This window comes from Carcharodon carcharias, chromosome 19, assembly GCF_017639515.1.
Source record: "Carcharodon carcharias isolate sCarCar2 chromosome 19, sCarCar2.pri, whole genome shotgun sequence".
Lineage (NCBI taxonomy): Eukaryota > Metazoa > Chordata > Chondrichthyes > Lamniformes > Lamnidae > Carcharodon > Carcharodon carcharias.
In genome coordinates, this window is record NC_054485.1 from 7,965,096 (window position 1) to 7,981,228 (window position 16,133).

The following is a 16,133-nucleotide window of genomic DNA, read 5'->3' on the forward strand; positions in this document are numbered from 1 at the left end:
CCCCTCCCCTCCCCTCCCCCCCTTCCCCTCCCCTCCCCTCCCCTTCCCCCTCCCCCCCCCCCTTCCCCTCCTCCTCTTCCCTCCCCCCCCCTCCCCCTTCCCCACCTCTTCCCCCCCCCTCCCCTTCCCCACTCTTCCCCCCCCCTCCCCTTCCCCACTCTTCCCCCCCCTCCCCTTCCCCACTCTAACCCCCCCCTCCCCTTCCCCACTCTACCCCCCCCCTCCCCTTCCCCACTCTTCCCCCCCCTCCCCTTCCCCTCTCTCCCCGCCCCCCTTCCCCTCTCTCCCCCTCCCATCAATCATAAAGGTTGTTTATTAAAGATTTTTAAATTCTAGTTTTTCCAGAATGTCAAAATTCACTTTTCATGTTGAATAGTAAACTGGGACCTGAATGATGATTGAGCTGTTAATCATCTGTTTCAACTCCCAATGCTTGTAGCTGACTGATCATTGTTGGTTTAGTTTGAAGATCACTGTTGGTGTATTGTTTGATTCTGAATGTAAAACCCACACCCAATCCATCAGCAACAGCCCACTAATCAACCCCTAAGAAGCGAATGAAATGTTGGGAGAAACATTTGGGCAGAGGAATCTTGTGCGGTTGCAAAGTTAGGTCTTGAGGGAGCTTCTTGAAGTTGGAGAGAGCAACAGCATAGGTGTGGATTCCAGGGTGTGGAGGCTGTGATAGATGAGGACCACACTGCCCCCTCTGACCCAGAGACACAGCAGGCTGTAAAATAAAAACAGGCCTGATCCAAAGCCTGAGCTCCTGTGGACTGGGCTATGGCTAAGGGTCATCAACCTGAACACTAACACTCTTCCTTTCTCTTCATAGATGCTGTGAGACCTGGTGCGTATCTCCAGCATGTTTTGGTTTTTTTTTTCAGATTTCCAACATCTTTGCTCTTGGAACATTGTCCACCATTGTTATTTGTTTCCGAATTGAAGTGGGTTTTTTTTCTACAGTGACTACTTCTGATCGTCAGCACTTAATTCTCTGCACTCCTGGCACAGTTGCATTTCCAGGGTGTTCATGTTGCATTACAGATAAAATTAAACAGCCAAATAATGTCCCAACAATACTCCAATTCTCTTACCTTAATCTGGTCTGAATGGAGGTGTCCAATCTCAAGATTGTGTGGGGTTAGGGGGGGGTTTCAAACCTAGGTAAGAGAAAATCCTTTAATGAGCCTTAAGTGCAAAATTTGAGATAAGATTTACAATGTTCTCTGCTCTGTGTCAAAGACATATTGGAGCAATATGCAATGTGAGAGGCATCACATAAGAATCTGACCAGCTTGGGAAAGTTAGCTAATTCATTGACTTGGCAAGAAGACCCTGTGAGGCTGTCTGAATTGGTTAGCACATCCACTTCGCTGAGCTAGTCAAGTGGCTGAGCTAGTCAAATGGCTGTTGAGATCAAGACTGACTGCTGCTAGGTTACACGGCTGGAAATGGCAGTCTTTTGACATGTTGGTAAGGATAGGACTTGTTTGCTGCAGGTTTCTGTTGGCCTGTCAGTTCCAGCGGAGCAGTGGAAACCACCTGCTAGTACTGTGAATTTTTATATGGTGAGGGGGAGGAGCGGGACATAGCAGTCTACAAACAATACATTTACAAAAATGCCTCTTTAGAAATCCGGAAATTTCACAGCTCTCTCATGTGTGAGGCTTAATTTTACTTGGAAACTATTCACACATCTGGGAATCCAAACTGAGCTACCGACTACACAAGTAAATACTACATTGACTCATGCCGAGTCCATTCACCTGTCACTCTCGTGCTCACTGACCCAAGTTGGTTTTCCTGTCCATTAATGCCTCGAATTTAGAACTTTCATCCTTGTGTCCAAATCCCTCCATGGGTGTCAGCCGCGGTTCAGTTGATAGCACTCTCATCTCAGAGTCACGAGATTCCGGGTTCAAGTCCCTCCCCAGGGCTTGAGCAGAACAATCAAGGCTGACACTCCAGTGCTGTACTGAGAGAGTACTGCACTGTCGGAAGTGCTGTCTTTCAGATGAGACATTAAACCAAAGCCCCGTCTGCTTGCTCAGGTGGCTGTAAAAGATCCATAGCACTTTTTAAAAGAAGAGCAGGGGACTAATCCCTGGTGTCATGGCTAAAGTTTATCCCTCAATCAACATCACCGAAAACAGATTGGTCATTATCACATTGTTGTTTGTGGGAGTTTGCTGTGTGCAAATTGGCTGCCATGTTTCCGATATCACAACAGTGACCATGCTTCAAAGTGCTTCATTGGCTGTAAGCACTTTGAGATGTTCCTTGGTTGTGAAAAGTGCCAAATAAATGCGAGTCTTTCTTCTGATCCATCCCTCCCTTTTTCTGTAATTTCCTCCAGCCCTATAATTCTCTAAGGTTTCTATAACCTCTAATTGTGTTCTCCAGCACATCCCCAGTTTCTATCATCCCACCATAGCATCTGTGCCTGCAGATGTTTAGGTCCTAAGCTCTGGAATTTGCTCCCTAAACCTCTCCACCTCTCCTCATTTTAATACGCTCCATATAACCTACCTCTTTAACCTTGTTTTTGGTCGCTTATCCTAATATCTCCTTGTTTGGCTCTGTCAATTTTTGTTTGATTAGGATCCTGTGAATCGCCTTGAAATGTTTTACTATGTTAAAGGCGTTATATAAATGCACGTTATAACACACACACATTCCACCAAGCAACAGCCCTGTGCTCACTGACCTAGATTGGCTCTCGTTTCCCCAGTACTTGCCGTTTGAAATTCTAACCCCTGTGTCCGGGTGCCTTCGCAGCCTTATCTTCCCTACCTGTGATCTGCTCCAACACTAAACCCTCCAATAAACCTGCATTCGTCCAACTTTGTCCTTTTAAACATCTCCCATTCCCATCACTCCATCATTAATGGTTGAGCCTTCAGCCTTCTAGGCACTATGCCCTGCATTTGCAACCTGAACACTTCGGCCTATCCACTACTCTCTCATCCTTCAAGACCCTTCTGAAAACCTTCCTCTTTGGATCTTTTAGTCACTCTTCCTAATATCTCCTTTGCCTCGGCATCCATGTTTGAATACATTTCCGCTGTATTGCATGACTTAAATGTCTTCCATTGATTAAGGTACTATATAAGTGTAAGTTGGTGTTTTCTTATTAGTTTCCTCAGCACTGCAATCCCTTTGCACTGATTATCCCTCACAACATTCCATTATAAAGTAATGTCAATCATATGACATACTGCAAATGTCACTTCAGTGACACTGTCACTGATTATGGATTGACGTGCGACCTAGTTCCTTAGCCATTGCTTATTAAGTGGTTTTGCAATCTGTGTCAGCTCTAATGTTTCCCCAGTGATGACAGCTCTGCCATTTAGAATGCTATTCAAGAAGAAAAGATGAAGGATGATTCCTGGCCTATAATAGCTTATAAAACCTAAGATTGAGATTGCATGTATATAGCGGTCAGGTGTATCCTACGAATGAATTAGAATTGGATGGTAAGGGGTAATGGGACGAGGGTTTGCAGATGTAAGTTACTCTCCATTTAAAAGTCATAGATTTTGTCTTTATTTTTATATATTCCCATGATAAATTCCTAGGTCTGTATTTTTATAATGGAAACCGCTTGTGTAAACTTATGCAGTAATTGCATTCAACTGTCATTGGTACAGAACTTCCCCTGGAAGGAGATATGATTATACTGTGACAAGTTTACACAGGCAGTTTCAATTACAAATGTACACCTAGGATTTATAACTGGATTAATTGTCAGGAAGTGTACACAGATGTGTGATTTTCCATACTTGGATGAAACTAAATATAGTTAAAATATGATGAGTTTATTCAGACTTTAATGCTACAGAGAAAAGGAACATCAGAAGAAATGTTCATTTAACATCAGCAAATGTGTAGAAACAGAAAAGCCTCATGCATTCTGTCTTTGGGAAGACAAAGAAAATATTTGAAGGGAAGATTGTACACTATCAAAATGAAACAAAAGTTCACCTATGAAATAGTGGTGTCTCAGTGCCTTTCATGCCACATTGCTCTTGGGAAGCCATTTCATAAAACAATGCTTTGCTAAATCTATAAAGAATATTTTAAAAATAAAAAGTGTTTTGTAAATGATAATTGTGTCTTATTTAAATGTATCTTTTAATTAATTGCAGGCTACCTACGGGATGTTGCTACATCTGCTACAAAGAAAGTATCGGACACAGTGCGAGAAACTGCCCAAACAATAAAGAAAACTGTAGAGGAACATAAAATAGACAATCTCCTTGACATGGTTTGAACAACTACAGTATTGCAAGAAATTATCTGTTAAAACAAGGTTATGAGTACTAAGTTGGATGTTCCACTGAGTGGTAAAGATAGTGCGCTGGTTCCCTTTGTATTTTACTGGGTCAGAAATATTCATTTGATAAAACCAGTAGTGGTGATGGGACAACATTGATAATTAATTTATTTTGTATACCATTTGTCTCTTCCCAAAATAACATGCCCAGGAATTAAATGCAAATTCATTATCTAGTGCACTATAAATAACACTTGGAGGAGATAGCATTATTGATCGATTTTGATTTTTTCCGTAGTCGTAGAGTCATAGTCATTACGACACGAAAGGAGGACGCTCAGCTCATCGTGTCCATGCCAGGATCACACCCCCTGCTGGAGTCATTTGGACATGAACAGAATGCCAGATGATCTCACCTTCCTTTTCTTTTGGTGCTACTCTTTTGGCCTAACAGTTGGCAAATTACAGCTAATACAACTACAAATAGAATTTTGGATTTCCAGCATCCGCAGTTTTTTTGTTTTTTTTTTTACAACTACAAATAGGTTTGGCAGTCAGCCACTTGTGGCCATTGATGTTTAGCATTACAAGAGTTGTATAGGTTTTACAGCCATACAGTATAATGCAAAATATAGATTGAGTTTTCAGGCTCTTGTGGACATCACTGCTCAGAACTGCCATGATGTGTAAGTCATTAACAAAGTTTCTGTGACAGAAAAATTGTGAAGTATGGAAAGAGCATTTGTCTAAGATTCACCATGTGTATATAGAGATATGTTACAGCGAGATATTTCTGCAGTACTCCTGAACTGCTAAGGACTGGAATATGCTTATTATTGTGTAGCAATGACAGTTTGCCATAGCTAATCTAAATTTCCAATGATAAATCTATTTCTTAATACCAAGCTGTAGCAAAAGAGCCAGTGCTCTGTGCCACTGAATTTTCCTTTTTATTTAGTAAGCGCTCCTAGTTGAATGGCTACATAACTGCAGAATTTAAAATGCAGGTGTTTGCCAACTATTCTTCATACATTATACAAGTTCTTGGCTCCTTCAAACTGTAATGAGGGTAGAGTATCTGTAAACAATGGAGGAGGTGACAAATAATTACAGAAAAGTTTACTGCTGGGCTCCTAGGCAACCAGTACATATGCCAATGAATCTGCAGAGGGAGACTGTGCAGTAGAGGGTGCTCTTGTTACAGTTACCACGATCAGTTACACATAATCTAAGGACTATTGTAATCTAAATAGCATTGGGAAAAATTGCTTTATTAATACCAAAATTATGAACCGAATGGTCGACTTTAATTTTTTTAAAATTGCCTAGTTGTTTCCATTTTTCTACCTCGGTCTCTTGTACCACATACACTCTGTTGGTAGGAGAATTTATAAGTGACTGTTTCCAGACTACCCCCAACACAATACTGAACAAGTAACTTCAAGGTACCTGCTGGACGTCACCCTTCTCGGAATGCACCAAGGAGAGCAACAAATTTAGTTCTACCTGAGTCTACCTCACGGCAATCAGCTATGTTTTAAACACCTGCACAACCGCTGCCCTGGACAGTCCTTGGGATGAGTCAGCTTTTACATCAGGAGCCCATTCCCCAGCTCCATTTAAAATTTGCTCCCCAGCGGATCGAACGATGCACCTGACTCCCTCAACCTCAGCATGTTGCTCTCTCCACATGACATTCTGAATCTTTTTATAGAGAAAACAGGAAAATTGAAGTAAATTGGATAAAGAGACAAGAAATAAAAGCAAGAAGGAGAGTGAAAGAAAAGGTAGAGGCAAACATATGGATGAACATGTTGGAAAAAAAGTTTCTAGCCAACTCTTGGTGCCTTCTTCTTAGGCTTCTTAAACAGTCCCCCAGGATTTCAATATGAGCGCAGATGAATTGAATTCAACAGTATAAGGAATCCTCCCCTTGCCCCACTGTTGTGCCACTGAGCATTGAATACGGCATTGAATATACCGATATTTTGAAATAATGAAGTTGCATAAAAGAAAGAAATTGCGTATAAATAATGTGCCTGATTAGGTTGGCAGTCTATTCCTAGTCAATTCTGTTATACAGGCAAACGTGGCAATTAAATTGTGTACAACAAAGTCCCAGAAACAACAACTGAAGTGGATCATCGGTTAGCACTTATTTTTGACTGAGAGAGAAAGAAATGTTAGCTAGGACACCGGGAGAATTTGCTCTTCTTTGAATAATGCACAGAATCTTTTATGTCTACTGGAGCAGGTAAACCATCTTCATTTTAATGTCTCAGCCAAGTAACAGCATCTGCTCAGTGCTTCAGTAAAGTGTAGTCTGCTCCTGGCGTGGGATTTGAATCAGCAGCCTTCTGATTCAGAAGGTGTGGAGCCAAGGCACTGCTGAACCAAGTTGTTCTAAACTTTCAACTATCTAAAAGCTGCAAAGGTACTTCGTTATGCAACAGGCAATGAGAGGTGATCTTATATATATAAAGATAAATAATACATCAACATATATAACCCTGAGGGGAATTGACAAGATGGATGCTGAGAGGATGTTCCCCCTTGTGGGAGATACTAGGACTAGGGGACCCATTTCAAAAATAAGGGGGTTTCCCATTTAAGGCAGAGATGAGGAGAAATCTTTTTCTCTCAGGATGATTGGCCTGTGAAATTCTCTTCCCCCAAAGAACAGTGGAGCAGGGTCATTGAATATTTTTAAGGTTGAGTTGGATAGAATCTTGACTAACAAGGGAGTTATAGGGTATAGGGAGTAGACAGGTTGAGGCCACAATTAGATCAGCAATGATCTTACCAAATGGCGCAGCAGGCTCGAGGGGCTGAATGGCCTATTCCTGCCCCTAATTCATATGTTCATATGTATGTAGGCATTACCATTTCTTGTGAGGCACAGCAATACTGGAAACAGCTTTTTCAGTATCAGGAGAGGACACCAGCAAATGATCCCTTATTTTTGATTATAAGACAAAATTTTAGACACAAGTAACAAGAGTAGCACTTTGATGCTTAAATCTTCAGTGCCTTTAAATGATTAGATCTTGAGTTCCAGCATGCATAACTTAATATGAGAGAAACCCTATTAGGACAGAGTATCAAAGGTGAGCCCATCACTCTGCTCATCTAATGCGCACTCAAGTATTTTCTAGCAGGTCAGACAGCATCTGTGGCAAGAACAGACAAGTTGTGGATGTGTTTTCTACTTCAGAAAGGTCCACACCTGTGACATTAACCTGCCTGATTAGCTTATCTAGCAGAGCTCACTGGAAAGCAACCATGAGGTGAACTTTAATCCTTGTTGCAGTTGTTTCCTTCCCTGTCATATGAGCACTCAGGTCAACTGTAGAGTCCTGACTCTTGCAGTGACTTAATTCCAATAAATTAGCATGTGTCAGAAATCAATCAATTTCCACAGTCTTTGGGTAAGTGCGGCAACACTACACTTCTTGGGATTAGGAAGGACGTTTATTCCAATTTAATATGTCCCTTTGTAGTAAAAATGTTGGGTAAATTGGATGCAAAGTGGCTGGATTTTGTTACTGTATAACTGAAATTCTTGATTATCCTGCCACTCAAGCAGCGCTAGCTGTTATCCCATAGTCCTCAGATGTCAGTGCATTTAAAACCCTGCGCATGCCCCACAATTGGTGCAGTAAATGCCCTTTTGTGTCAGTGCCTCTGCTTGAGCAGAAAAATCATTTTCAAGATAGTTATTTCATACTTTAGCGAGAAATATTTTGCGGTCAGTATATACTTAAAGACAAGATGACTGCAATCCAGACTTGCCTAATCCATTACTCTGCTTCATCTCTGAACATTTCACGGTTTAGTTGATTCAACCAACTATAAACATCAGACTTGGCGTTGCTCAGTGAAGCTTTTTAACCTTTGTTAAGGTTGAAAATATTCTGTAGAAAATATTCTGTAAAACATATATAATTTCATTTTTATTAGGAACTTTTGCTTTTTTCTGTTCCTTTTGAACTGAATAATTCAAAAAAATTTATTGATTCTATAATTTTGAGATTGTGATTTGATGTAAAATGATGTAGTTAAAAAATAAGCCTAGAAGATATAGGTAATTGATTAGGTATTCAGTAATTGGAAAATGTAAGGTTTTAATTTTATTTTTAAAAGTCCTTCCTGTTTTCTTCTCCTTCACCTCAGCTCCTGTTTTCTTCTCTTCTTCAAGGCTCTTGCTCATGCTGGGGTACAGCTCCATATGCAGTTGCAATCTCTGATATCTTGGCCAAGTAGTGCTATTTCAGGCTGCTTCTTTTAGGGGATATTTTAGCTGGGCCCAATCCTATTAATGTAAGCATTTTCCAGCAGGATTGCTGGATAGCATTAAGGAGGAAAATGCTAGCCTGATGCTTTTGTTTCTCTTCAATAGATGGTGACACTGAGGTCAGCAATGCTGCTTTCACTGTTCCCTTGACTGAAATGGGCTAACTCACTGTGAACAAGAGTTTGAATGCCTGCCCTAGTCTGTGAGCTTCAGCACTCTTTATCTCTCAGTGCTTTTGCCTACTGAGTTACTGAGGTTGATTTTAATTGGGGACATATTGGCAGGTGAGAAGGGTGCAAGAGGAGGGAAACCCCGGCTGGGAGTGCAGTCTGAGTCCTGAGTCATTTTAACTCCCAAGCATCATTTAAATATTCCAGGATTGCCTCAATCAAATTTGCTGTAGCCTCTTCTGCCCAGTCCACATCCCTACTATGGTTTGGCTATCAGGGGTTGGCCTGATGCAGTCTTCCCAAATGCTAAATTTAACATACAATGACCTAATTGGGCCACGACTTGTATGTTTAAATTTCAGGCCCATCTGCCTGCAACAGGAGCCTCAGCCAAATTCAAGGTTGCCATTTGGGAGCAGTACTTGGGCTAGTATATGGATGTGGTGATTTTAACCCTCCCAAGCATTGTTTTCACTGATGGGAACTTTAAAATCAGCCTGTCTAAGGAGATCTGAATATACAATATTATCAACCAATGTCTTTTTGCTCTGGTATTCTTAAAGATGTGTTTTAAACCCAATAAGGCATTTGCTACAATAGAATAAAAGTGATTGTTAATCACCTTAATACTTCTCATTTTTTTGCAACTTATAGACAATTATTGGAAATTTCAAAAAGGAGCAAGAAAAATTTGTAAAAGAAAAGAAATTGAAGAAGTCAGGTACTATATTGGTTCATTTTAACAAATGGCCCATGCTTGTTTATAAATATTATTAAAATGCTATCTAATGATTCTCTTCTAATATCAGTTCTGTATTTATTGTTCTTTCAAAATCAGTGAAGTGGTTCACCATCTCCTCTTAAGATTTGTGTTATCTGCTCTCGGTGTCATAATCTTAATTTTCTTTTCAGAGTTCTTTAATCTGTCTCTCCCCAATTTCACGTAAAACAAACCATCCATCTCAATAGATAGCAATACAAGCTATTGACTTGAACCTCAGAGACAGGTACTTCTTTACACTGTATATCATAAAGACTGTGAAGGTATTACAATATGCTCTGCTGTTGGTGACTGTGCCTTCAGCTGCCTGGGCCCTGAGCTCTGGAATTGAAACCTTTAAGATCCTAAGGGGTCTTGACAGGGTGGATGTGGAGAAGATGTTTCCCCTTGTGGGAGAATCTAAAACTAGGGATCACTGTTTAAAAATAAGGGTCACTCATTTAAAACTGAGATGAGGAAGAACTTTTTCTCTAAGGGTTGAGTGTCTTTGGAACTTTCTTCCTCAAAAGACAGTGGAAGCAGAGTCTTTGAATATTTTTAAGGCAAAGCTGGATAGGTTCTTGATTAACAAGGAGGTGAAAAGTCATCGGGGTAGGCAGGAATGTGGTGTTGAGGTTACATTCAGATCAGCCGTGATCTTACTGAATGGTGGAGCAGGCTTGAGGGGCCAAGTGACCTCCTACTGCTCCTAAGTCTTATGTTCATATGCACAAAGAAAGAACTTGAGATTTAAAAAAGTTTTTCTACATCGTCACAATATACCAAAGTACTCAACAGACAATGATGTACTTTTTAAGTGTAGACACTCTTTATGTAGATTTGTGATGGAAGAAAACTGTTGACAGCCAATTTGTGCAGTGTGGCCTTAGCATTAATGACCAGATTAACTATTTTGGTGGTGTTGGCCAGGACAGTAAGAGATCTGTCCTGCTCTTCATCCACTTAGTACCTTGGACAAATGGCCATTCTTCATTTATGGGATTAGGCATTGAACTTTAGTGGACTATTTAACAATGCAACTAAACTCTCTGCCCATTCTCTCCTAGATTTTATACATGCAGATTTCCATCACGCATTTCTGAATAGCAATCCAAGCAGGAAACTTGACTGCCCAGTTTCACATGTATATTGATGACACCCAGCTCTACCTCTCTCAACTCCTGTCCTGTTGCCAATCAATCAGATTCCATATTTGACATCTGGATGAGCAGAAATGTTCTCCAATTAAATATTGAAAAGACTGAAGCCATTGTTTTTAGTGCCTGCTTCAAACTTTGTTTCCTAACTACCCACTGCATCCCTCTACATGGCAACAGTCTGAGAGTAATCGAGTCTGCTCGCAAACTTGGTGTCACGTTTGATCCCAAGATGAGCTTCTGACCTCATATCCGTGCCATCACTATCGCCTATTTCCACCTCCATGACAGCATTCAACTTTGCCCCATCTCATTTACTGCTGAAGTCCTTATTCATGCCTTTGTTACTTCTAGACTCAATATTGCAATTCGCTCTTGACTGGTCTCGCAACTCGCAGCAAAGTCCCATTCCCTTATCCTCGTGCACGCTGACTGACATTGACTGACTCTTGGCAAACCGACGACTTGATTTTAAAATTATCATCCTTGTTTTTAAATCCCCCCCCCCCCATGACCTCACCTCTCCCTATCTCTGTATTCTCTTCCAGCCCCACAACCCTCTGAGATATATACCCTGCGGCAGTCCTGACCTCCCCAATTTTAATTGCTCCATCATTGATGGCTGCACCTTCAGTTGCCTGGGCCCCAAGCTCTGGAATTTCCTCCCTAAACATCTCTGCCTCTCTACCTTACTTTGCTCCTTTAAGGCACACCTTAAAACCTACCTCTTTGACCAAGTTTTTAGCCATTTGACCTAATATCTCCTTATGTGGCTTGGTGTCTTGTTTTATAATGCTCCTGTGAAGCATCTTGGGATGTTTCATTACATTAAAGGTGCTAGATAAATACATGTTGTTGTTGTACTCTTACCTTTCCTGCTTAATGTTGCATTGAATGAATCATCAAAGAGGATGGAGCTGTGGGAAGCTTACGAAAGGTGTCTCTTATTTTTATCTTCCTTTAAACGTGCGCCATTAATTAAATATGAAATTATTATCTTTGGGTGTGTTGAAGAGTATATGCATATTAGAAATTTAATTTGGTCCATTTGCTAGTCATCTTAAATCAGGGCTTTATGTTGTTTTTTAAAATAAGTTTTCAAATTTTTTTCTCTTCTGAATGTGGTGATTGTTTCTGGATTACGATTTATGTCTGAATCTGATCGGTGAGCAGTGGCAGGCCATTTGACCACGTGGGGCATCTCAGGTGACCCCAATTCTGCTCTCACTGACGCAGGTCCACTTTCTGACCTAGCAGAGAGTTGGGAGAGGGTCACAGGATAGCAAATGGGAGTAGGATTCCTGGCTCCTATTCTGCTATAGTAAAGGAAGCCAAGGCTAGTTGCAGCTTCTCAACTTGCTGCCCTTGCTACAAAAGGCTAATTCACAAGAAATAGGAATTTGCACCTGCGATCTTCTGTCTGTGTGACCTAGTATAGGAATGTACAAACTACAACTCAGAGCCTTTCCAGTTCACCCCTTAAAACCCAGTGCTATTTAAGTGTCAGTGGTAGCTCCCTTGTCTCTGTGTTAGAGGGTCATGGGCTGAAGCCTCACCGCAGAGATTTGAACACACATTCTGGAGTGACATTTCAATGCAGTACTGAGGGAGTACTGTGCTGTCAGAGGTGGCATCTTTTGGACGAAGCATTAAACCAAGGCCCTATCTGTCCACTTAGATGGGCATAAAAGATCCAATGGCAATATTCAAAGAAGGGAAACTGAATTTTCCCAGTGTTGTGGCCAATAGTTATCCCTTAACCAACAGCACTAAAAACAGATTGGTCATTTATCTCATTGTTGTTTGTGGGAACATGTACACAAATCAGCTGCTATGTTTTCTTATATTGCCATTGTGACTACACCCGGAAACGTGCATCATTGGCTGTGCAATTATTTGGGACAAATATAGCCCATCCCTTTTTAAATTTTTATTCACTGGATTGTCTTTTTGAATTTTATGCAGCTTGTGGCAATGAAAAGGCTGATCTTAGCAGTGTTACCCCATTGGCAGGTAAATTCCAAATCAGAACACCAAGATAATTAGTAAAAAGATGAGTTAAACACCATTCTCCTAACTTCTTTCCACTCCTAATACTGCATATCTCTTATTTAGCAGACCAATGAACTGCTGACTAAAAAGCAAGAAAATTGCTTCTTAATTACCATATTGGTTTTATTTCCAGATTCAGCGCTTCCACCATGGGCCGGCTATAATAATGAGGAGACTGTGAGGCAGCAGGTTCTCTCTCTGTCTACAGTAAGTTGCTTCCTAAGGCCACTTTGATCCCTTTCCCCCAAGTTGACTCATTATTTTCTTTTCTCCTGTCCTAAAGCATGTGACTTGTGCAATTCCCTGTACAATGGTGACAATTCAGTTCCTCCCTTGGATGTATATTCCTTATCAGTGTGTCTAGACAGTGAACAAAAACAGAATTACTTGGAAAAACTCAGCAGGTCTGGCAGCATCGGGGTGTTGTATATCTCCAGGGTGGGAGGCCTAATGCCTGATCCCCGGTAGGCGGGTAAGGTGGACAATTTGTACATAATGGTTAAATGAACTTGTATAGTCTGGCATTTCGATTAGTTTTTACCTTGTTTAATTATTTGGGAGTGGTTACACCGTGTTAATTATAACTATGTTAACTAAATACGGCTTTTTCCTCGGGTTAATGTAAATAAATAATTAATAAAGTAACACATATTCAGATGATGTAATTCAGGGTAGGTCTTCGGACCACTAACCATGTGACCAGCTACCTAGTTTCATCATTATCTAAGTGACGAACATCAACCCTTACCAAATTTTGACGTACTGAAAATCAAGATCAGGCGACCCAGAGCTCCGCTTCCACATCTATGTCTAGACAGTGAGTTAATTTGACTATTTGACCTCGGAGCCTTGGAAAGGAAGTCGCACTAGGACCCAGTGCCACCCTCGCTCAGTGTCAACTTTTCTGCAAGAATTGTTAGATAGTGATGAGGATGCACTGTCAATTTGGCTGGCTGCTGGACAGGAAACCTAACAAAAAAGTTGTGATACAGTCCTGCCATTCACCTTTACAGGACCTCAATGTCCCTGGCCTTGACGGATTCTTTGGCCATGAATGGCCTCTCCTGCAGAGTTCCTGCTTCTCCATGAATATCGGGGCCTGTGAGTTAGCACTTCCAGTAAACAAGTTGGAGAAATACAAAATTCTGAGAGATATGCCGTGGAACAGTATTATGTAGCTCAAATGAACTTAATAAATATATAAATTGGGTGGGGCGGGGTGGGGGGGGTGATAGGAGGCAAGATGGTGACGTAGTGGTAATGTCACTGGATTAATAATCCAGAGGCCCAGGCTCATGCTCTGGGGACATGGGTTCAAACCCCACCACAGCAGCTGGTGGAATTTTAGTTCAATTCATTGAAATCTAGTCCATGACCATGACAACTGTCATCGATTGTTGTAAAACCCACCTGGTTCACTAATGTCCTTAAGGGAAGGGAATCTGCTGTCCTTACCTGCTGGCCTGCAGACCCACAGCAATGTGGTTGATTCTTAACTGCCCTCTGCAATGGCCTAGCAAACCACTCAGTTTGAGGGTAATCAGGGATGGGCAATGAATGCTGGCCTTGCCAGTGACACCCACATCCTGTGCAAGAATAAATTTTTCAAAAACTTACTTAAAAATTTGAATCCTCATTGCAAGCACTACAACACACTCGGGAGTAGAAGGAACCAGAAAGCTGACGTGGAGGAATAGAACAGGAAGCTCTGCAAACAGGAAATTTCCATTTGTCCCTCTGCCTCCCTTTTGTTGATCTCAACAAATGCTGCCACACTCTCAGCATATCCCTCTATTTACAAAAGGCATCTTGACCACATATACTACCTGTGTCAGTCCCTTACACAGGTAATTTTTTCCATGTCTATTAAACATTACATGTCATCTGTTTGCCCCAATTCACAATTCCAAAATTTAAAAAATGGTGTGTGTGTGAATAGTTATATTTCTAAAAACTTGAAGAATCCCTGCTGTCCCAATCCGATAATTTAGAATTTTTTGTTGTCCTAAACTGCCCCTTTCCAAAGGCAAAAAATTTATTCACTAAGTATGAGGCTGAGTACTGCATGGTGTGCAGCAAATAGTCATATAACTAGTGCTTTAAACAGTAACAATGTCACCTCATGATTTGTGTTAAAGGTTTGAGCACAGCCTCTACCTGTTTAACCATCTTAAGAACATCAACGCAGCCCGGCTGAACTCCTAGATAGTGTAGGGTTGCTCCCTATTCTGGGTGACCAGCATCACGGTATTATAGTACCTTTACAGTGCAGAAGGAAGCCGTTCGGCCTCAAGTGTGCACTTGCTCTCTGAAAGAGTATTCCACTCAGTCCAACTCCCCTGCCTTGTTCCCGTAATCTTGCACATTCTCTCTTCTTAGGTAGTAATCCAATTCCTTTTTGAATACCTCGATTGAACTTGCCTCCACCACCCTTTCAGGAAGTTTGTTCCAAATTCCAACCACCCTCTGAGTGAAAAAAAATTTCCTCACATCACATTTACTCCTTTTGCCAATTATTTTGAATCAGTGCCCTCAAGTTCTTGTTCTCTTGAATGGGAACAGTCTCTCACTATTTACCCTGTCCATACTCTCAGGATCATGAATACCTCTATCAAGTCTCTCAGCCTTCTTTTCTCTGAAGAAAACAGTCCCAACCTCTCCAATCTATCGTCGTAGCTACAGTTCTTCATCCCAGGAATCATTCTTGTGAATCTCCTCTGTACTCTCTCCAATGCCTTCACGTCCTTCCTCGGGCATCCCTCACAAGACCATTCCAGCAGACCGACCAAACGTTGTTCTAAGGCGTAAACCACTGCTGTGCAACTACTAGTTTTGTCAGTACTAATGCATGCTCCTGAAAATGGTTTGTAAACAAAATGTACAATTCAATTATTCTGGCTGCAGCACCAACTTGGTTTAGGTTTTACAGTTTTAATGCCAGTAAGTAGCCTTATAACATTGGTTGGCACAGTGTTTGATCTTGAGCTTTCAGTACCTTCTTGCATATTGAGTTGCAAAAAGAGCTAATGAGATTTTTGATGTTTGTGTAACTTTTTTTGTCATTAGCAGATCAGAGAGATTAGATATTGTAATAAAAGCAAAACACTGATGCTGGAAATCTGAAACAAAAACAGAAAATGCTGTAAAAACTCAGCAAGTCTAACAGCATCTGTGGAGAGGAAAAAACAGTTAACATTTCGAGTCCACATGACTTTTTCAGAGCTAAAGAGAAGTAAAAATGTGATGAAATTTATATTGTTTGAGGGTGGTGGAGCAGGTGAAGCTGGATAGCAGGCCATTGATAGTTGGACGCAAAGGGGAGATTGCCAAATATGTCATGGACAAAAGGGTGTTAATGATAGTGGTACTGGCTAAAGGAGGTGCTGATTAAGGTCAAAAAGCAGCATGTGATAATAGC

At 41.1% G+C, this 16,133-nt stretch overlaps 1 protein-coding gene across 3 annotated transcripts in view; it reads left to right on the top strand.

The window, feature by feature from the left end:
• The window catches only part of LOC121291489 (synapse-associated protein 1-like), a 29,318-nt gene that overhangs the window by 640 nt on the left and 12,545 nt on the right, over positions 1-16,133 (top strand). For 2 of the 3 annotated variants that reach the window (XM_041212734.1, XM_041212735.1), the window contains exons 2-4: positions 4,155-4,273; positions 9,401-9,467; positions 12,849-12,922. In XM_041212734.1, the coding sequence (XP_041068668.1) occupies positions 4,155-4,273; positions 9,401-9,467; positions 12,849-12,922 (260 nt within the window). The remainder of the gene's footprint in view (positions 1-4,154; positions 4,274-9,400; positions 9,468-12,848; positions 12,923-16,133) is intronic. The other variant, XM_041212736.1, reaches the window with a different exon arrangement.